At 32.6% G+C, this 24,495-nt stretch overlaps 2 protein-coding genes across 3 annotated transcripts in view; one reads left to right on the forward strand and one right to left on the reverse strand.

The window, feature by feature from the left end:
• Positions 1-20,294, forward strand: part of jv (javelin) — an 86,619-nt gene extending 66,325 nt beyond the window's left edge. Inside the window, exons 2-3 of the mRNA XM_090107395.1 lie at positions 14,242-14,994; positions 15,435-20,294. Coding sequence (XP_089963521.1) covers positions 14,242-14,994; positions 15,435-20,019 — 5,338 coding nt within the window. The 3' untranslated portion in view covers positions 20,020-20,294. The remainder of the gene's footprint in view (positions 1-14,241; positions 14,995-15,434) is intronic.
• Positions 1-24,257, reverse strand: part of MCU (mitochondrial calcium uniporter) — a 132,176-nt gene extending 107,919 nt beyond the window's left edge. For both annotated transcript variants that reach the window (XM_090107397.1, XM_090107398.1), the window contains exons 1-2: positions 24,153-24,257; positions 20,321-20,426 (exon numbers count right to left, since the gene is read on the reverse strand). In XM_090107397.1, coding sequence (XP_089963523.1) covers positions 20,321-20,426; positions 24,153-24,257 — 211 coding nt within the window. The remainder of the gene's footprint in view (positions 1-20,320; positions 20,427-24,152) is intronic.
• Between the last annotated feature and the right edge of the window lie 238 nt (positions 24,258-24,495).

Below are 24,495 nucleotides of genomic sequence, written 5' to 3' on the forward strand. Positions count from 1 at the left end.
TCAGAAATAGTACCTTTCATTTCTGGGCATGATGTAATATCTACGTCAGCATCAAATTCTATCTAAATCAATTCAGTAGTCCGCGTTATTGAGTACCATTTCATTTTTTCAGAGTAACAATATTTTTTGTTATTTTAAAGATTATTTATAACCTGTATTATTTTGTGATAAAGTAAACATTACGAAATAATAATAATTATTAATAATGTCTAAGTAGTTGTTGGAAAGAAGATTATTTGTTTATAAGCAAGAAAATAAAACCAATAAATCAACAATTGAATAAATGTATAACAATATTATAACTGTATGACGACTCCATACATGTTTGTCCCGAGTCGGCCAGCGGCAGCGCGGCGAGTTTGCAATGAATGACTTCGGGCACACCGGCGTTCGCGATAGCGAGCTATTACTATTAGACTCCGCCCGCCAAGCAGTGGATTTTTTTTTGTGTATCGTCTTAATAAAAATTTTATAAACAATATACCGGCAGCATTATTAAAAATTTAATGATACCTGGACCCGGGCGTAAAACATGAGTTTATTTCTGAATAAAAATACGCAATAAAGATAGCAATAATGCCTCCAATTTTACCTGTTTCCTCGACGTTATTAAATTTAATGTTGTCATAGATCACGAACATCTTAAGCAAGGCTAAGTCATTCTCTAGTTTACGCAATTCAACACGACATCATGTTTTTTTTTACAATTTCGTATGACATTTATCGTACAAGTTAAGTTTCATATGTGTATAAGGTTGCCCTAAGGCTTTATCAAGGCAAATAATTATTGCCCTTTATTATTACCCTTGTTATTGTAACCGTTCATAATACTATTATTCGGGGTCTACCCAATATATATTTTCATGTCATCAATATGACTTACCCGGCTTACTAACGTGGGAGAAAATTAAATTGTTACAAACAAAATATATGCGAACATACTATCTCTCCATATAATCGGCGCCGGGTCGTTGGAACAAAAGGACAGGAACTATGGTATGAATCCCTAAAATTATTGCGTTGTCGCATACTGAGCCTTATTTATTTGGCAATAACAGCTATATCAGCAGTAATTTTGCCACCATTTTCGCAAGCTTTAATTACCATTTTCGTATGTATTATTGAACTCGCTATGCACCTGTTGGACATCATAAAACTGATCACATTTAGGTACCTGAACGTATGCTTGCTCTTTTTAAGCAATGATATTAAATAATATCTGCATTAAAATATTGTAATATAAATCAGAAATCACGGTCTCTACTACAGCTCCCATCAATGATTTACCGTTACGTAGGTAGATACAAATGTTGCTAGTTATCCCCAAATAGAGAAACATTGCTAACCATTTACTATGCTCTTTAACCGTTTCGAAAGTAAATATGGATTTAATGTATGCAATTACTCATTCGACCAAAACTTTTATGTAGCAATGCTAAAATGTACCATAACGTAACACAGGAATCGAGTGAAGGTAAACAGTATTAAAAGTGCTTAATTAAAATAATCACGTGTAACTGGACGACAACAAGTTAACACGACACTCAAATTGCACAACTGTCCGCCGATTGCACACGAGATCAGACGTTACCGTGAAAGTGAGTCCTATGCAATGACCATTGCCACATTATCTGTAACATTTGTTATGCATTTATGACTATTTATGTAATACACATTAACTACTAACTATATGTGATTCGCATCTCACGTCGTGACTCGCCATAATTTCGATGTTATATGGCTTATTGTCGATTGACGATTAGTCGAGAACCCAAATACGTAACAGAAGTTAGAACTTATTGAGCAAGTTAATTATTAGCTAACACAAACGGAAACTGTCTGAAATGTATCGTAGGAAGTAAAACGAGACCGAGGCAAAATATAGCTTCCAGCTTTAGTAAAACAGCTTTTAAATACATACTCTGATTTCAAAAACCCCAAGATGATGTAAGTCCTTAAAAGTCAATTTCCTTTATGTTGCATATATTAAAAATTCCGTCAGTTATCCGGTAAACATTTTAATTTTATGTAATCGGCTAAAGTGTACAACGGTATAAATTACATTAAATTCGAGGAATAGTTCCAAAGACGATTAGCAAATTTAAGTTTCGTGCGACTAACTGCGGAAGCGAATAATACTTAGACAAAACTTCGCCTTGGCACGAGATTATAAAAGTACAGCAACACATTCATCCTGCTCATAAAACTTGGTATATCCAAACTTTGTGAGGGATGATGTACCTATACTCGTATATACGAGCATTAACAGCGGGTGTAAAAAAAACTTACAGTTAGGTACTGTTGTTTTACTCTTGATATATCTACACCTACCTACACGCTACATTATGCTTGCAAACAAATTATAAGGCTAACAGTGTTTACATGTTAAAACTCTTAATTAAAGTTACACTTGGTTGGTATCGTAATTAACAATGATTTAACCATGTTGGCTGTATGGCAATATTATTTCTTTAACTCATAGATACGTGATTTTGATCGTAATGACACTGACACACAAATATTCCACAAAATACATTCCATTCAATACAAATGAAATGTACGGTGCAACAGCTTACAATACTGTAACAGTGAATGAGTATTTAGACCAGCCAGCACGATCGGGACGTTTCTCAATCATTTACGCTTCATTACTTGACAAAGAAGCACTACCGTATTAGCATTTCAAATTCTAGACAACTGTGATAGAGAAATCTGATTTGCTTATCAATCGAACCGAACATAGTGGCATCGTTAGACACTAGGTTTATCATAACATTTCCGGGATTTATATTTTTTGAAGTAAAACTTCTGTAAAATTTCAAGTTGGCGTCATGGCAATACCGCATATCATCCATGACACCTTACTCCCTCTTACTTCAGTAGGGCGACGATTTTTTTCTCTTTGAATCTTGCCAAAGAAGTTTCACTTTTGACACCCACGCTCATTTATAATAAAATTTGTGTCGTGAAATAAAAACATTATAAGCACATTAAATCATAGCAAGGAAAGGTAAATAGAATAAAAAATATGTCGTATGTTTTGTTATCATTGTTTTTCATCTGGTGACACATCTGCGATTAACTGATTCTGTTCTGTTAAAGTATAAAAATAAAGTATAAATAATTGTTTAAAATAATTGCGTAGGTATATTTATGTTTAATTCTCCTATATTCATTTCGTTTTGTTTACATAAATTAAGTCACAATATAAAGAATTGTACGTGTTTCATTATAAAATGCAAAGCATTATTAAATCGGCAAATTTCTAATCTTTTATATCTACAACGTTACGATAAGGAAGGGACGCTGTAGCCTCCCTGAGCACGTTGCATTGTAATGCCCGTTTATACTGAATGAATATTAAAGCTCGTATTTGCAGATGTGGCTAGCAAGAACGCCAGTAAAAGCCGCTTTCCTCCACCCTGGCATAAAGGGCATTGTAGCTTTTCTTAGTCATATGTTTTATCTTAACAGCATGTATACGGTTTATTATATCAAACATAGCCTCGACCCACAAGTCTAGTTCTTACAGCAAGTCATTGCACTGACACTCTCTACTGATAACATAATGAGACTTGTTAAATGAACGGGGATTGTGGTAAACGCTCTCATTAGCTTATTCCCCACATTTAACAAGCTACTGCTTAAGACAGTTATTCTTTTATTATTATTACCTATACTAGCGGTCCGACCCAGCTTCGCCCGTCGTACATGTTTAAGTTTTCTCTCCGTAAGAACCATCCTCGTACTTCAAGGAATATTATAAAAAAAGAATTAACGAAATCGGTTCAGCTTTTCTCGAGAATTAGCAACAAATTTAGCGTTTCATTTTTATAGTACAGATTGTAAAATTTCCTGCAATTCACAATACTTTTAATAAAGTTTATAACTTAATGCACCACACAAAATAGTTCCAAATTACACGTTGACATATTATTAGCAATAAAGCCTCAAAGGCCATAAAAAACAAATAAGCAGGTCATTGACTTACGATAGTAACGATAATGGAGATTATATATTCAAAATGGTTCACTTTTCGTTTACCAAGACGATTAAGCCGTGTAACTTTATGATCACGTTTGCCAAGCATTGAAAATTTTATGATATCCGTTTAATTTACAACTTTATTAAACATTGTTTTTTAAGCAAAACATATCATGTGCAATGCTGCCTTTTCGGATACAAGTATTGGCCGGTAAGCTAATACACTTTTCCATTCCATGTTGTCCAACATAAAAATAACAATCAAATAATACAATCCTTGATATCTACGCGAGTAGAAAAATTTTCGCAATATATTAAATGTTAGAAAAGTAATATGATATGATAAGTAGGCCAAGCAAACATTCCCTAGATATTTTAAAAATGGTAAGATGCTTTCCGCGGCAGCTTTAGACTTATTTATATTGCCAGGAAAATTGAAACCTTGTTAGCTTTTTCTCGATTCTACGTAAATAATATTTTTATGGCATGTTTTTGCACTGTTAAACATTACAACAAAACATGCCAATAATATTGAAAATCATACATAAACATGATTATAGTTGTTACCATGTTAATGAATGTTTAATGCCAACGTATTAATTGAAAACATTTTGATACGCTGATGTTTATAAAAGCTCTAGGTACATAAAGTTTAATCGTCATTAAAAATAAAGTTAATATAAAAGTCCTCAGTTTTAGAATTACTATAAATATAACAGTTGTGTAATATTTTTGAAACTATTTATAGAATAGATTTACTTGCTTAACACACATCATTAGATAAGGCACGACCATACTGATGATTGCGTAAGTTAAATACGCGTCTAGTGTCCATATATGTAGTAGTACAATAGTATTTAAATTCTTATCACTAAATATTTGTACACTTGAAACCATTTTAAAAGAATATTAAAATTGCTCCACCATTTTTAGAAAATTAAATATCGAGCTATGTTTATTTAAATGAAATTATTATTTATAATTGTTTCACACTATCTACGACAAAATTTCAAATTGTTCTTGAAAATTCAGGTATTTTATTGCTAGGTAATGTAATTGTAATAAAACATTCATGAATGAAATTTCCGTCTCTTTGCGAAGGAAAACTTTTAATGAATTATTGAGTTCGTTCAGACTGACTTATCTCTAAGATTAATTTTCTTGGAATAAATTTCGACAATTGTATTAACGTGAGAAATTTTAAAGGCCTCAAAGACTTCGCGTTTCGTAATATTGTTCGAAAAATAGCATTGAAATACTATATCGTCTCATTTCATATCCGTTTGGGCAACTGATTTAGTTTCAACATACTTACTTGTTTTTTCTATGGTAGGTGTTAATTAAAAATATATCTATAGGTTACCTATACATTACATGAAGATCTAGTAATATTCTGAGTATTGTATCAATCATTATTCAAACATATTCTACGTAAGCATCGTGTGAGTCGTGATTGTATATATTTTGACTGATTAACGACCTTCCTTCAATCACGCTTTTGCTAAAATTACAAAAAAAAATATCTAGTTACTAGGTATATAAAGTGAAGAAATATAATTTCATAAGTAAATAATGAACATGATCTTGACATTTCTCACTGAGAATCTTTTATTTTTTCATATAATATTTATCCTTAAATTTATTATAGACATCACGAAATATTTTTACCGATAACCTGTAATTTATTTGTAGCCTTGTTTGGACAAAGTTATAATTAAGTTATGGTTAAGTATACGGAAAATAGTTAAATTCATCATCTAATGATAATTTATTTTCTAGTTCTAACTTCCTCCATCTATTAAAGAAATCGTAGTGTCTGGTTCAGATTTGTTCACAATTGCCAGTTTCAGAGAAATGTGTCAAGATTGCCTCGCTATCTCCAAGTCAACCGCCGGCCTTTTCGCACTTATCAGCACCCATTACTTTTTGCCAATTAATCATTTGTTATGAACTTCGTACCGATTAAATTTGGCAGCGGTTTCATTTTTTTTAATTCTTTCAATTTTTTTTATACAGACTGATCAAAGTTTAAATTTATTAGTGTGTACAAAAATGATACATGTACGCGATTTATTAAATGAATATTACGTAGAATGTCTGTTAATTTCTAACACTGGAAAACTGCCTTAGTGTCGCAAGGGTGTTTGTAATTAATGTTATTACCTATCCTACCTACGCAATGCGGTTTTTTGTTACAGCTAGAGTCTGAAATAACTCTGTTATTGTTTTAATTATTTCGTAAATATAGATAAATATGTCTTATCTTTTGGATATAGAAATTAATCATCGTGTAATTTTAATATAACATTGTAGCGCACGCGACTAATTATTAATTTTTAAATTTTTATCGACTTACGATTAATTTTTAAACATTTGCAAGTAGAATGTTTTGTAGATTAACTCCTTACGAAAAATAATATAAATAATGGTAAAAGGCATAAGTATCAAAATCCATTCGGTTGTTATTATGTTTACCTACTGCGGTAAGACGCAGGCGCAGCTCACGCGACATTCAAATTTTTATCGGCTTAGGTACGATAAATTTTTAAGCATTTGCAAGTAGGATGTATTGTAGACTAATTCCTTACGAAAAAATCATATGTCTGAATGTTGAAAGCCATATCAAAATCCATTCGGTTGTTATTATGTTTATTGCGTTCAGACGCAGCCGGTGGGCGGTGAATGTGCCTTATAATGGGAAAACCCTAGAAAAACAGATGAAACAAATGACGTTGTAATCACCCTATTAATTCTTTACTACCTTACATTACAGTCGAATTAACTTTAGTTATACCTATTTAGTATGACTAGCATTCAACTTACAGTTTCCAATGAAAAAAATCAATTAAAATAAATCGATTAAAATGTCCTGCAAGTGACAAACCTTCCGTGACCTTCACTCTGCGACCTTAGCACCGTTGTGAATCTGAGCGACAATCGCTATTCAATAAACAGACTCATTGATGCGGGCGATTAAATTTTACGCTTTAAGATTGTACGTTTCAATCATCAAAACATTCGCCGTGAATGTCAAGTATAAAAAATAGCGTGTGTGCCGAGCACACGTGTCAGAAGTGAAACTTTTTTGGCAAGATGCAAAGATACCAAATGCATCTTCATCGTCATCAATCAGTGACGGTATTGCCATGAACTTGAAATTATACTCTCGAACGCGCTTAAAGAAGTTTCACTTCAAAAAATAGTACGTGTAATTTTTTTTATACGTAGATACATACCTAATTCAATGCATGCTCTCTTTAGCAGGCGGGATTTATATGAGCTCTCGACTTTTCAAGAGCGATGCTCTATTGCGTTAATTGGTTTAATTGAACTCTTCAATAAAATTATTAATAGGAAAGCTGCATAAAAATGTATATTGAAAATGGTTTAATCGTTATCTTGAAGTCAAATATAAATAAACAATACCAATTCCGATGTTATCTTTGTTTAATCTGTAAGGTGTGGTGTGTTTGACCAATACAGATAAAAATAAAACTACAATCTACGTAAATTTTAATAGCTTCAAATACGTTGTCATTATCTCTAGACGATATCCATCACATTCATAAACAGTAGTGTACCTACACTTAACGAGCATCATATTAAAAGAGACAATTTAAATGTAACAAGCTTTGTTCTCGCCAAACAATAAATACTCGTGCACGATCACCTACTTCAAACACGAACATTAATCATAAACCACGTTCACCCATCTTGTGTTTTGTCACTTTATTAGTCCCGCATGCTGCTAACCTTTTATCTACGTTATCAGCTATGTGTCGAGATTCTCCTTTGTATTCCACTCGTCCATTAGTGATGCTTAATGATCTGAAGACACGCCGGTACGAATAAATACATAATACGGTTCACGACTTCAGTGCTTGCAAATTTAATCAACGTAATGTATTTAGTTTATTTATACAACTCATCAGACATCAAGAGCACTTACATCCTTGTAACTTTGCTAATTGTAAGCGATAATGCTATTTTGATACAGTTACACTATTTGTTCAGAGCTAATGGATAGAATCTCTATTATTCGGCAATTGGTGCCAATCATTTGCCAATGTTAGATAATAATTTATTGTTACGAAATTTAATCATAATCAAAACAATATTGACACTGTATATGAGTTAACTAAAATTGATTAATTTTATAATTGATAAGAATTTTAGGACAGTTCAAATACAAATAATGTTTCATCCATTTCCTCTTTAGAGAGTTCTCAAAATACTGGTACTTACAACCGCATTCCGTGTTTTAAATGTATTTCAGAGGAAAGCTTTGAGTAGTAATTTCGGCTCCACAATACAGAAAATCCCATTGTAATACCGTACTGCGGTTTCCAGAGGCTTAGTTCCGGAACATTTAAATTATTATGATAAAAAATTGCTTCAACTAACTTGCTTTGCTGACATGGGTCCCTCGAAGGCTATAAGATGCTGGAAATGACTCAATTTATTTTAATGAACATGAATACGAGAAGAGAAGAGAGCTTTAAAATTAAATATTTAAAACCGTTGGGCTAGGAACTTCTGGCTTGTATCTTTTCAATTAAATAACTGAAAGCGCTTGAACAAAACAATGTAGCCTAAGTTTTTAGTTATTTTCAGTGAGAATCGAGCCATGCGCGAATTAGGTCATGCTCCAAGTGTTGAATTACTAAAGAGTGCCAATATATTCAATAGTACATTAACACCCGCTTTAGCGACAATCTATTTCTAATGTACTCTTTGCTTTCCATTTATCTATATTGAGTCATCACCATTTCCCCGTACGGTAGTGATGGTAGCTCGTTTAAATAGTGCAAACTAATCCAGAGCAAGGTGGGATTGTCTCTCTTAGATTAAGTTAATAATCGGGCGATGAGAACTCCGATAGGAATGGATTGAGAAAGTTTTCAACTTCGAACTATTAACGGCGTTTACGAATCGTCACCGTGTTATCTATCAAGACTATTGTTTTATATAACCCTCACTATTTAGTATAATCAATTAATCATATATACAATACTTAATTGAACCTACAAGTAAGATAGTCAACGATAAAATATATCTACGATATAAAACATAATTGCATTATCTAAATATTTAATGAAAAACATTGTTTTTGTTTGTTCAATTATCACCAATCAACGTCTAGTTTTTCGATCCAATCAAGTTAATTGATCGTTATTTTATCACTACAGCTACCGTATTCGATCGTTGATCAAATTTAATTGATCGTGTACAATACGTTGCTAACACAATAGGCGGGAAATGGGAATACACAGAGCGAGCAGCCTCGCGAAACAACTGCTATGCGAAGCAGAAGGGTTTTTTATGCTATAGAAGAGCAAACGAACAGACGCGTCGCCTGGTGTTAAGCGATTCACTCTGCCCATAAGCATCCACTCTTCTAGGTAGTGTTTCTGTTGCTGTCCTCAAAAAGGAAGGTTAGAATGTCAATAAAACAAAAAGCACGAACAATCGTTTCGCTTTAAATTCGAATATTTAAAGCTTGACTTGCACTTCAGTTGGCCTTTTGATTAAAAGGCCGTCGTCTTAAGTGACATTCTAACCCTACAGCTCGGTTTAAGTGGACATGCCTCAAACTCACTTTCCTCGGCCAACACAGGGCCACACAGATTGATTTTGCGAAACAATTGCTTCGCGAGGATGCTCGCTGTGTGGATCCGCCTATTGATAACTGGGGTGTCACGGCCGGAAGAAATGCGACCCAACAAAACATTACAATTGATAGCATCGCGTTCACACGACGATAAGTGTGAATTACATTTTTTTAATTATTATTGTTGTTGTGGTATAATATATCTAACTGTTTTTATTGAGCTTTGATGTCAAATGCAGTTCGCATACATTTTATTTATGAGAATTAATATATATATATTAGATAGTTTCTGTTGAGCAATGCGATCTCTATGCATTTTAAACTTTCTTTGAAACAAACTGTTCACTTAGTAAACTTTTGGATCAGTTTACAAATAAATATCGTTCTGAAACTGCCACACTCTTTAATATCATTTCGTTCATTACAAATAAAAAATTACACACATAAAGCCCAAATAAATGATTTTCTATTATCGCTATGTTATATAAGAAGTTAATATGAAAAATAATCTAGAACTGTGGCCATGAAGGCGAAATAAGGACATGTAGTTTTCTAGTTCACTCGGCTCATTACTTGCGGTTGCCGAAAAGCTTGAGCAAAATGGTACCCATTTAAGAAAAATATATTAAAGTTACTTCTAAATGTATGGTTTGACCTAATGACCCGATAATTTACCTATTTTCATTCAACTTTAAGCATATTAAAGCAATTTAAAATACAATACTGAAAGTATGAACGAAAAAACAATAATCATAAAATTTAATAAAAATCCAATTACAACGAATCTTGTTTTGATATTTTCCAACGGTTAATCGAATAAATATCAGTTCGAACGTGTCAAATGGATTGGCATAACGACCTTTCCAAGTTCCAATCGTCCAACAAAATGTTTAGGGAAAAACTACGTTCGTTGTAAAAACTGAATAAAAGATCGAACATAAATCGTAATAGTAAAAACAACCGTGGTGAATAAATAACAAGCAGAGGTTACACAGATGACTTTTATAATCTTAAAATAAAATCAACTCTATCTCAACAGTTGTACGCTATTTCCACATCTAAATTAATGTTTTCCCGTGAGTTCATCTAGAAAATTCTTATTTAATTAAACATTTTCTTTCTTTCATTTATTAAACGTATAGAAAATAATTTACATCATAAGAATTAAATGTTCCAATAATGCAGCTTTACTATTGTTGCTAAAGATTGGTTAATAATATTGAGCAAAATAGTTCCACTATATTTTATTATTTACACATACGTGTATTGTGACAAAGTGTAGCAAACACTTAAGTTATGTAAATAAATAAAATGTTGCCAAAGAAGTAATGAAACGAAACCGAAAAATGACAGCTAAAATATAAAATTACTGAATAAGTTTACACAACGCCTATATATTACTAGACTTTTGCATAAACATGAGGCGTCAAGTACATTTCGCAAAAAATTCTAACGTATAAAAGTGAGCAATATAACACTCAACACTCCATCGAAAAATATTTATAATTTAATATTAATGCTATAAAACTTCATCAAAACTTCATTATAATGATTCGACGCGGTCATTGTCATGGAGATGAATCGACTTAAATGAAAACTGAAATAACCTTACTTCACCTTGGCTGACGTAGATCGCGACGTGTGATACAACGATACGAAAATAAGAAAGTATTTTCGTAAACACGCCCGATTAACTACGGTTTTTTTTTTATTTTGTGTGGTGTCTCTCAATGTTAGCCAGAAGGGCTTCTACATTTTAACGCGGACGCGGGGGTGAACTGAAGGTTCACCCTGGTAGCGACATGCACAAGGGCGTCCCCCCTTGACGGGGACCACGAACCTCGGCTTGAGCTGTCGCTTGAGTGGAGGAGGCCAGAAGGGCCCTAATCGGACGGGATTAACTACGGTCCTTATAGCTTTAGTCTGGAATATTATGTGAGCCAGAGATATTGAGGACTTTAAACATTCAACGATTAGGTGATGATTGTATTGAGCGCACAGCTACAGGATAAGGGGAATATAATATCAAAATGTGCATAGGATGCGTTCATTATTGTGTTATTGTTTATAGTAAAAATACGATAACATACTGGCATAATTTTTATGTTCTGGGGGAGTGCAATAATGCTATAAAGCAGTGTAGAGAAATGAGGACGCTAGACGATCCATATACTGCTGTCATTTTTCCACTATGGAATTAGTACTCTTCTAATACACTATGGTAACCCCCTAGTTACCTTTAAATATGAATCATATATTCTTAAACTTTTTACTTTACATTGATTCCATTTTAACATTAAACGACTTTTTGTATCTTTTGTCATCATTTCTATATAAACGGTGTTACAAAAAGCTTCTAAATAGAAAGTTCTGGAATATAATGGTAATGTTCAATGGAGTGAATGTTATATACCTACGTCTTCCGACATGGCTTCTGATTGTTCGACAATTTATTGTTCAAGTTTCAATTCATTTTTATGAGTCAAATGTGTCCCGTACAAATTTACGTCACGAAAATAATTTAGGTAACTTTTTCTACCAAGATTATGAATATTTGTTGAAAGCATAACATTTTATCTCAATAGAAAACAATCAACATAACCATAAAAACCTATTATGATAATATTACATTACATTTCAAATTGTTTCGTTCTAACACCGGTACATAATCTGACACTTGAGAAAATTTGTGTTACCAAGGAGCATCCCTTCACGAGGGTTGGCAGTTTCCTGCAATGAATATTTACAATGGACTTTCTTACCGACACAACCCTTGTAACTTTGGCAAGTTTTCGGACATATTTCTCTATTTACGCTACATTTAACCTATAACTTTTATAAGGAATGATTTATCGTAACACCCCTTACTTAATACTAGAATAAGGCGATCCTCACACTGCCCCGCATCACGCTGCATGTTGCATGTCGAAGCACCTACGCGCGTTCCTGCGGGAGTGCAGATCTGCATCATCGTGCGGGTTTTTTGCGCACTCACGCGCGTAGGTGCATTTGTAGATTCACGCACGGCGCGGCGGCTCTCATTAATCATATTTTATTCGCCGTTCTCTGTGGTGTGAGCATCACGATAGTTTTGATAAAAATTGTTAATAGTGTGGAACTCATTCAGGACGCTGCCATTAAACTAACTGTTTGGTTTTTGTACGGTCAAATTAAAAGAAATCGTGCCTATAGAAGATACATGGGTACATCCTTATTTACAAACAAGATCTTTAAATGGGTCATTTGTTAATAAATCGATCGATAATTCAAAATCCCATTCAAAATCACGCGCGGCACTGCGGGATTCGGTGTGCCATACCTTGCGTCTCGCCCCGCAGGTACGCGCGGGGATGCATGTTTCTCCGCGTGTATGCGCGTGACCCGCATGAACGCGCGTGGTTGCATTTTCAGTGTGTTGGACTGTGCGTGTTTTCTATACAAACGGAGATACTTACAAGTAACGTTAAACACGCGGTCACGCAACATGCAGCATGATGCGGGGCAGTGTGAGGATCGCCTAAATATTGTAGTTTAGTTTTGGTTATATGTTTTAGTAGTAATATCGGCTTCGCCCGTGTTAAAAAATAAATAAACTTAAATGTTACTCTAAAGTCTAATCCATTCTCGTATTCATCTGAAGTAAGACCACACAAAATATTTCATTAAAATCAGTCCAGCCGTTTAGGAGTTCATTCACTAACAAACACACCATACCAGTAATAATATGTAGGTAATTATTAGAACAATCGATCGATCTTCCGATGAAATTATAATTGTATTACATCAACGTATAGTGAAATATATAAGTAGTGATTCATTATCGAATCGAATTGGTTGGCATTCTTTCAACAGCACTTTGAACGCAAAGTGATCAATTACTAATCATAATATGAAATATGGTTTACAGTAGACACCTATACTATATAAATAGATATAAAATGATTACTTGATCATTTATGTATATAATTTTATCAAGAATTGTTAACACTAAACTACAATCGTACTTATTTTGAATGCTAAATTTTGTATACATATATTTATAATCTACTAAGATTTTTGGAGAAAAAATATTAAAAGCGATTTAATTTGGTACTTATTTTTTATTTATTTACTGTAATGTTCGAATAACGTAGTGTTAACATTGATAACGTATTGAATAGATAATATCTAATCGGAAATACTAATAAATACTATGCAATCAGTTCATTTCATAAAATAACGTTTTTATAGCTTAAAATTCCTATAGATCCCATTAAACCCATTTGTCTAAATAAATTAAACGTTTCATTAAACAGAATTTACAATTTACATCAGCCCTCAAGAAGCTTTGGCGCTGTGCCAATGTGTCCACAGTGAAATGACGATAGAAAGTCATTGACGTCTGCAACAAACAACTACTAAAGAACCCGTTATCTTTTAATTTAACATGTTTTTTTATTGTATTCATATATTATAAATATATTTTTTATGATAAATCCATAGCTTCGCCCAGTTAAACGAGGCTTAATCATCAATATTTGATCTCTTATATGGTGCTATTGAAACATACCATGACGTAAACCGTTTGCAGTATAATCTTGTACAAACAAATTTATCTCAGATCCAGCTTTTGGACTTAATCTAATCTGGTTTGTTTTCTATTTCAGACATTCGGTGGACTCGGTCGCGTCGTATTCTAGCCAGAATCACGTTGACCGAATACGGACTCAAAATTTCTCAGCGGCTTCTTGTCAAGACGATAGTGACTTTGGATCGATTAAAACAAGTCTCTTCAGGAGGTCTTCATCCAACTTAGAATATCCTGCGAAACGTCCAGACAGCGTCACTTCTAATACAAGCTCTACAAGAAGCCGCCTTCGAGAATTTGTTGAAAGGAAATCGAGTCAGGACGAACATAGATCCGGCGCAAATCCCGTCGTTGATATACAATACTTTGAAAATCCCGCGGAAACGCTAGAATTTGACAGTCCACGCAATTCGCTTGATTCGAGAAAGAATCAAGACGAACGCCCAAAGAAAAGGAAGTTATCAAAAACTAAAGAACCAAACGATACTAAGAATAAAAAACAGGAGAAGTATCAGAGCAAATTAGCAGACTATTACAAATTACCCGTTCAACTGCCCCAGGACGAGTTTTATCAGCACTTGACCAGGTCACGCGCGGCAGAAGAGTTCTTGCAAAAACGCTTTTCAAACTCCGAAACTGAGTTTAGTGGAAGCTACGGCAGGTTGTGCAAGCACAGAGACATTGAAGGCTCCAATTTACGCCGCAGTAGAAGCTTAGCAGTCATAAGAGAGGAAACATTTACGGACCTTCAAATACAAAACCACGGAAAAAATAAGAGATCTCAGCTAATTCCACGAGCTCGTTTATTTGATAAACCTTGTTTTAAAGACAGGTGAGTCATTATTTTCTGTTATCCTTTATAATGTTATCATGATTAAATTAAAAATTCAATGATAATAATTATATTAGATTGATGATGCATTTAAGATAGATGACTAGGTTTAACTAATTAGTGAACCAGATACTTAACACGATGAGATAGAAATCTAAATAACAGTGCCTTGTTATTTAGATTTCTATGGGTAGAACTGATTCATATATGATATACCCATGAAATATGAATTTTTATTGAATCATAATAAACAGATTCACTGTAGTAGTGCTCTATGCCTTTAAGCACTACTACAGTGTTACAGATTTATTAATCTGGCGAGACTTATGGCACTAACATTTCACTAAAAATATTTACACAAATATTCAATATCCAATATGTACACTACAAAAATAAAATTGTAAATTGTTGATTAATTTTATATGTCTATTTCATTACAGGTTAACGGGTCGTACCAAATACCAAACTAAGGAAGAAGTCTTAGAAGGAATATATATCGACAGCACAGTTTCGTGTTTTGCTGATATTAATAGACAAGGACAGGAGGAATCTAACCCAGCGCCTGTTACTAGCGACAATAATTCAGCAAAAGAAGGGTCTGTATGTAACGAGAGTCAACATTCTAAATCAGCTAATGGAAGTTGGGCTAATCTGACCGAAGAAACAAAACAAATAAACTTATCGGAAGATAGTATCGGACATTCACGTAACCCAAGTGAAATAGATAGTTTGGATTCAAATTACGTACGTAAGCATTATAACTTTGAGGCTCATTTAAAAAATTGTAAGGAAGGCTCTCCATCTACAGGCCGATCTCTAGCTTCACCGAGTTGTAAAGACTTATATATTGCTACTGATGAACATGATAGTGAAAATGAATGTGGACTAAAATCAAAAACCCCAAACTCAGCGTGTAAAGAAAGAGGACCAAGTGCGCAAAGTCAAAGAAATAATTATAATGAAATAGATAGTTGTCACGTGGATGATCACGTAACATATGACAAAATATCGATTCAAAGTAAAGAGATTGACGTGAAAAATAATCAAACGGACCTTTATGGAAATTGCAATGAAATAAAGGACAACGGTGACAATCAATCTATTATATCTGAAAACGACGGAACAATATCAAGTCCACCAGATAGCATCACTTCGTATATTTCTATTTCTATTGCTTCATCGACGGAAAAATCGCACAAGTTAGAATACTTGGCACATTCATTAGCAGAAAAAATTGATGAATATTGTGACTCACAGAATCGTGAGTCAAACCAAGTATCTACAAAATCACCTGTATTGAATTCAGAAAATCAACCAGACAGAGAACCTATTTACACATCAGTACAAAAGAAAAAAACATTTGCTGATTTACGTAGAGAATCCTTTGCCAGAAAGCAAAATTCTTACCAAGAAAATATAAATAACGGACACGCTGATACGTATGTAAGTCGGACTTATATTGATACAGAAACATATGATAAAAGAAATACTTGTGCATCAAAAAATATAACTACAGAACCTTTCGTTACTACACTAATAGAAAATCAGTATTACTCCTTGCCCGATATAAATATAAGCAAGTGTCTGAGGAAATCTGAAAGGATTGATGCACAATTAAGAGAAGAAGATCCAGAGGACAATCCTTGTGAAAATACGTATGAAGTGGCACAAACACATTTTAGAGAAATATTGTGCAATAAAAGTAACGAAAATTACGGACAACTTAATAAATCCCTTGTAAATATTACCTCTGACCACAAATTATCACATAATACATCTATTTACTTACCTGAATATTCCGAACCTCAAAGTTTACAAAACTGTACGAAATTAGAAGACGATTTAAAGTCAATTATAACTATTGAAAGTTCCAATGCTGACGATCACGCTAAAGAATTTCTTTTAGATAACCATCAAAACGAAAGAGAAATAAATGAAATAGAAGGCACAATCCGTAACACCAAATTAGTCACCAAATCGGAAAGCTTGGCAGTAAATTCAGACTCTATAAATAGACAAGACCATAAAATACTAAAATCTTTTTCGAATGACAATATACCTAAAAGTGTAACGGGAAAAACAAAGACAAATATCAAGAAGCACTATTCCCTAAGACAACGTGATCCAGTTGATTCTGTTCCAATTCCAAGTCCTGATACTGTAATAAGAGGCCTAAGAAATAAAGATACAAGCAGAGTGTTTTCCAATCCATCATTTGCAGAAGAAATAAAAAATCACTGTCTACTATCTCGAGTAAAATCATTTAAAACTTCTCAACATTCAAAGATTGATATTGTCCCTTTAAGTGGTCATCAAACAATTGTTATAGATCCGCCCTTGAATCAAAGTACAGATAAACCCAGACCTCCTAAACACTTAGAAGAAGAATTCACCACTTGTTCGAAAAATAATAACGATAAAGTAATATCACTATCAAATGAAGAAATACCAGATACAATAAAACCTTGCGAAACACAGACCAAAGAAATAAATTCTACGGAGACTAAGGAGTCATTTTTCACGATAAAATTAAACAAAGTAGTCAAGACAAATCTACAGAAATTGCATACTAATACTTGTGATCATATAGACTTAAATACACAGCAGGTGATTAACAAACCACCATCAAAATTAATTATAAAAGACCATAAAAACTATTCACTTACCCGACAATTTGATACCACGAATAATAAAATGACTCGGCCGCAGATACTACAAGTAGTTGATTCCAAAAGTAAGAAATATAATAACACTCTAGAGAAAAGTAAACCATGTGAAAAACTGGAAACTAATAACAATAAAGGGGAAGACAACCAAGACAGTAACGACTTATCAAGAGTACTTAAAATGGAAAATTGCCAAGTGAAAGATAAATTAGATGATGCTATTAAAACAGACATTGAATACCAAGTAAAAATTAACTCAGTGAAAAATTACTGGTCACAATTGATAGATAAATCTCCTGAACATTTAAATAAACAGGAAAAGGAAGAAAGTGACGCTCCGAATCAATTAAACCAAGGAGAGGAAAATGAAGTAGAAAAAGAAATTTCCAAGCCGTTAAGCAAAGATAATACTAGTTTCATTCCTGAAGTGTCCGTGGGTAAAATAATAAAATCATTAGAGAACGTTAAAATTGTCGACAGCATCAAAAAAATAAGTCAAACTAAATTACAATTATGGAAAGATGATACAGAGAAAGTAAAAAGCGATTCAGAAATAGAAGAGGCACCCATTGAAAAAATTGTAAAAGATAATGTGAATACTCAAAACTTCTATCAAACACCCAAAACCGAGAACAATAAACAAAAAACTGAATCAGACTCCTACAGAGATACTCCAGAAATAGAAATAGTAGAATTAAGCAGTGACGATAACCAAAATCAAAAAACACAAGCAACTTTAATAAAAGCTAAAGGATATGAGAAGGGCTGTGACGATTTTGATCATGTTCGCTATAAAGTTATGAAATCAGAATTGTTTAAGAATAGTATGATCGCGAATTACCGTAAAGAAGCACAATTTGACGGATTACTACAATATTTGCAGGATTACAGCTTTCAGGAACTTCTGACAAATAATAACATTGTTATCATTGAACCAGTGAGAACGAAAGTAGAACCAGCACCTAAAAAAATTAATAACACCGACCCGTATAAAATTCATCCAAGTCAACTAAAAAAGAATGAGTGCTTGTCACAAACAGAGAAGACGAAAAATGCTATACGAAGACACTTTTTCTATCATCCAATAAGAGTAAATAAAGAAATAATAGAAGAAGAATTACCTAATCCGGATACTGTAAAAAAAGTAAGAAATTTATTTGAAGATACATTGAAAATGAAAAGCCCGATGACTCAGGATCCACCATTAGTAGAAGAAAATATAGGCCTCACAAGACGTTCTACATCTTACAGGAACCTGACAGAGGAAGTTAAAAGCAATAAAAGTGTTGGAAGGAAGAAAATAGTACGACAATTAACTATCGATACAAACTTTGGTCATAAAAAATGGGACAATGCCAGTCTGTCCAGTGGAGTTTCAAGTGGTGACTTAAGTTCCAACAATGATTATGAAGCTGATGCTCTTAGTCCATACTCAAATAAAAATATTAAAGATAATGCATATAGTTCAAGCGAGGAATATCTTTGCGATTCCGCAAATCAAGACTTTTGCTGTGAAAGCCAATATGTCAGCCCAGATATATTGAAAAAAATTCGAGAATGCGGAACTTCTGTTACCTATTATGGTGGTAAAGTATTAAATTCTAAAATGGGTTCAAATGTGAGTCCAATGACAAAAGCAATTATGGATGAAATAAAAAGTTTGCAGCGAAACTGCAGCACAAATTGTTATTCATGCCAAACAAAATGTAAGGGAGAAAAATGCGCCTGTTTAATAGCAGATAAGCACAGGCAAAATCTAGCAGAAAAAGAATCACAACGCGCTGTTGAATCTGAAAACATCTCCACCCCAGAAAAACAATTAAGGACAGATAATTTTCCAGGATTTAAATTTAAACTTGTCAAATCAAATAGTTGCAGTAGTCGATTAGAACTTACCGGTACAGATGATAACAAAACCTTAAAACGGTTTAGAAGACAGAATTCAAAAGATGATCCCCCTTTAGTACACGATGAAGAAAATTCCGTGAAGAACAAAATTTGCCGATTAGAAAGTTATAGTAAAGGACAAATAAAAACACCAATTAAAATTAAAAACAATGACGAAAATAAAAAATATCAATCGGAACACAGTAAAAATACTGAATTAAAAACCAAAGACAGCGTAAATAACGAAAATAAATCTAGCACTGACCAGGAAACAGATAGCCAGAAAGATCAAATACAAGATATTGCTTCAGGTGACAGTCACAGTTTTGAAAAAAAATTCTATTACGTTAATAATAATCTAGAATACAACAAAGTAGACACTGTGGGGAAATTTGGAGAAATGGTCTTCGAAGAATTTGAAGTGTTAGAAAACTGCTACGATAGTTTAAATAGCAATAAGTCTTTGAAATAATTTTAAATATTAATTAAGAGCCCGTAACTTTTGCATTGTGATCTGGTTACAAAGATTACTATACTGATATAAATTATTGCTTGTAAATGTAATTTCTTATACATATTAATTAGCATAATTTATTGTGTAGTTTAGTTTTCATGTACCTACTAAAATTAATGTAATTGTCGTTCATCATTTGTATTCCTTAACCTTTTATACCATAATGTCCTGTAGGGTGATGGTATTAGCCCCTATAATGAATAAATAAATGAATATATTATATAGAAATATCACATCCTTTGTTTCTATTTAACCTTACCATCAAGTTTTTCTTCTATCTTTGTGGGTGTTGATTTTGATCCATGCACGCAAATGCTTGTAAAAAAAGCACGACGTGTCGGCCGCCATCTCCAACACCACGATTCCTGTTAATAAATAAATATTAGAAAGCGCTTATCATATTTATTTTGGGTATTTTTATTTATAATTGGATAGATAAAAATCCTACTAATATTATAAATGTTAAAGTTTGTGATTGTGACTATGTAAGTATGGATGTTTGTTACTCTTTCACGCTAAGACTATTGAACCGATTGCAATGAAATTTGGCACACACAGACGATAACTTGGATTAAAACATACGGAACCCCAAGAACGGGAACTATGCGGGTTTTTCTTTGAAAACTCGAGCGAAGTCGCTGGCGGAAAGCTCACATACTATAATTGTATAAGTATTATAAAAAATTTCAGCAGCTGAACGAAAAAGGAATTGACTTGTGGTTGAAGTTACTACTCTAACCAGTCTCAGATATGTTCCACGTGTCCCAGTAGATCATTAGAGACATCAACTTTATATTATTACAAACACATCATCGCGATACGTCGAGACAAGTCTCAAATTCGTATAAAATGACGACCTGCTGCGAATTAATATAATATGGATATTGTACCAACTATGCTACGTGTACATTGAATTGAAGAACACCTCATAGAATTACATGATTTTCATAGAGTATCTTTTAATTTCTCATTTCCTTAATATGTACCATATTTTCCGAGAAGTCACCTGGTGACTGGAAGGTTTACGTAATCAGTGACGAATCTAATGTATTGTGGGCACAATACATAGCTTGCATGAATACACTTACAGATACAAGCCTAGACCTGCCATTATGACTATTTGTGCTTCACGCAAAAAGGGGACTTTATTCGTTAGTTTTAAGGTAAAAAAAAACTTTAGCGAGTTCTAATTTTAACATTAAATTTATTGAAATAATAAATTATGTTTTAATTCATTTTCTAACCTAATGATTTCTAAAATAACTACAACTGGACATGTGCCAACTGCCAATAACAGGTTACTTTTACAAGAGTTAGAAAAGTTTTTAACGGTGTATCACGAACTCGATGACTCCACGCCATCATAAAGTAAGCAATGTTCTAAATAGTAGTCTTATTTTCCTTTTCTTAGGAAGTTCTTAGGGTTCTGAACCTCAAAAGAAAAAAAAACGGTTACTTAATTGTCCGTCTGTATGTCTATCAAGACCCTTTTTCTGAGGATTTCATGGAGGTATCAAGCTGAAATTTATATTGAACGCTCATGAATTCCTTCCCCTGAAGCTGTAAAAAATGAAACAAGCCAACGCAATCAAAACATACACCTGTTTATGCTGCAAATGTTTACATTAGTTCGGGAATCAAAACCTACAGGGTACTTCCCGTGAACACACGTGGTTAGAAGCAACGTTGTATTGCAGATATAAAGGAAACATTTTAAAATGTATACATTCACAGTTAAAACATATAAAAAACAGGTTATACAGAACCCTCGTTGCGCGAGTCGGACTTGCACTTGGCTGGTTTTATTTTTTTACAACATAGGTGATGACGCCGCGCGGATAGCAACTAGTATAAATTAAGCTCTAGAAGTTGGGTATTTCCATTAAACAAGATCAAAAAGAATTTACTAGGAAAATAGAACAGCCGTCTAGTCTACACGAACTAATTTACGTATACAGAATTATTGACACTGTGGAAGAAGACCAGCTGTACCTACACTACTAAAGTATGTACTCAATTGCCTACTTATAAACAGGAAAATTATGTTGACTTTGATATTACTATTTAGCACCATATACAAGTATCAAAGTATCAGTATGTATTTTTAATATCAATTTCCCATGAACTGAGCAAAGCCTAAAAAAGCATATTCTGGACTAACTTTAAAAACTCAAAAATCACGCGTGTCACGAGTGAAGATTATTAAGAAGAGTAGGTAATTGCGCAAATAATTTAAACATGACAATGAGTAAGTCATTATTGCGTGAACTGTCCATAAGCACTGAATAAATAAAATTTCGTGTACATCATGTTATCTAGCATATCATAAGTGAATTGGTCTTTATTGTAGTAGTATTTTCTAGAAAATCTATACCAAGAGCCACACAAACTACACATATACAAAATATTGTGTTATATATTCTTCAAATACATAAATACTTATCCTTGTAAACTTTTAATTCAATTAGCTGGGCTTTAATTAGGTAGGTATACAATATATTAATTTTTAGCTTACCTTTATAATTTATTGCAACATGCATAGTTTTTAAAAGATTAACATTCGTTTTTATCTGAATTGAGATTTTGACGAATAATAAAATATATTGTAACTACATTTAATAATATATTTATAAGGCACACATCCAATGATTGCAGCCAGTTAATAAAATGTTGTCAAGTGAGCTGAGTGCAAGAGAGAGAGCAAAGCATTTAACATCAATTCTTATTTCTAAGGTTGATTGATATTAATTAGCAAGTAATCATCTTAATCATTTTACTGTTGTCTGTCAACCAAACTAACGGATAGCTGCCCGCACATAAGTTTAAATTAAATATTTTTTAATTCTTTGTACATGGTGGTTGTTTTATATTCATAAATAATTGTAGAAATTTATATGGATACAATTTTTTGAGTTTAAAAATATTCCTCAAATTACTTGGATATTTTTTTTTTGAATAAGTGTCAAATATCTTCACGTCAATACAAACAACAACTGGGCAAAGTCCATATTTAAATTCCAGTAATGACAGATATTTATGTGTCAATTCCAGATTTTTTATCTAAACATTAAATTCCATAAAACTTTATTCAATCAGCATGCTACAGTATTCAAATATCACAGAACAATTAAATACATTGATATCTAATAATTACAACATATTATGATCACATATTCCTAACTATATGTCCTAGGCTTAGCCTCCAATATGAAAAAAAATAAAAGTTAATACTAGTCAACCCAAACAAAAATCATTAAAATTTGTTCAGGCATTTGTGAGTTATATAGTGTAAGTAACGCAATCTTCCTTTATTTAAACATAAATACGATGAGATTTTTAGTAGAGACATGCATGTTAAATAATAATAAAAATCATGCACATTAATTTTATAATGAAACATTTATCAAAGTATACAAATCTGTGAAATGTTTGTTGAAATTTTATTTTTTGATTGATCTTGTTTATTTTTAATAGTAGCATAATAATTCATTATTTTTTTTATTGTTATTTGTCTTAATTTTATACTGTACTTAGCACATTGATACTGCACAGGATAATAATTTATGCTTATGGGTACATAATATAACAGAAAATAACAATATATATATTTTTTTTAATAGAATTGAAAATTAAGAAAATATAAAATCCGTATACAAAGAGAAACAAAATTTTGTACTTAAAATGTCCGATATACGCTGTAATTTTAAATAAAATATAATTTTATTTAGGATATGAATAACAAGGATGTTAAAAGAACGTTAATATTTTAATGATATTCATAACTGTCATATTTATCAAATATTGCAGTGTGTACGATAAAATGTCATCGTTATCAGTTCCACATAAACACATTTTACAGGATCATTTATTTATTTTTGTCCAAAACAATTTTGTTTTCACGAAAAATAATAAAAGCAAGTAAACAGAAACCCAATCCAATAAAGATGACATTTGACAGCAAGTTTAAAAATAAATATCTATACTATATATATAGATTCACGTGCAAAACGCTAAGGTCCGAAAATTAACTTGACTTATATGAAAGTACGTAAAAATAAATCACTATAGCACAGAATATAATAGATACTTACTTTGTTATTTGATAAATCTCTAAATATCGGTGATAAACACAAACCACGATTTATTTCTAATTTTGATAAGAGTCGGCATCTAGAAACACACACCGTCGACGCCATCTTTACACTACATAAAAACAAGAGTCAAGACGTACAGTACAACACCCAAATATCTTGAGCTGCTACCTCTGGCGCTGTCTTTGAAAAAAATATTTAAAATCGAAAGAGCATATTTAAATAAAAGTAAATTGACATTTTGATAATTTTATAATTTGTATTCGTCTCGAAAACCAATTTCAAAGGTCAAATTATAGCATAATGATTGTTCTTGATTTTAGTTGTTAAAGTTATTCTAAGT

Source organism: Colias eurytheme, chromosome 11 (assembly GCF_061535395.1).
Source record: "Colias eurytheme isolate Ceu_HAF_F1 chromosome 11, ilColEury1 Martin Lab GWU primary, whole genome shotgun sequence".
In the NCBI taxonomy this organism is placed as follows: domain Eukaryota; kingdom Metazoa; phylum Arthropoda; class Insecta; order Lepidoptera; family Pieridae; genus Colias; species Colias eurytheme.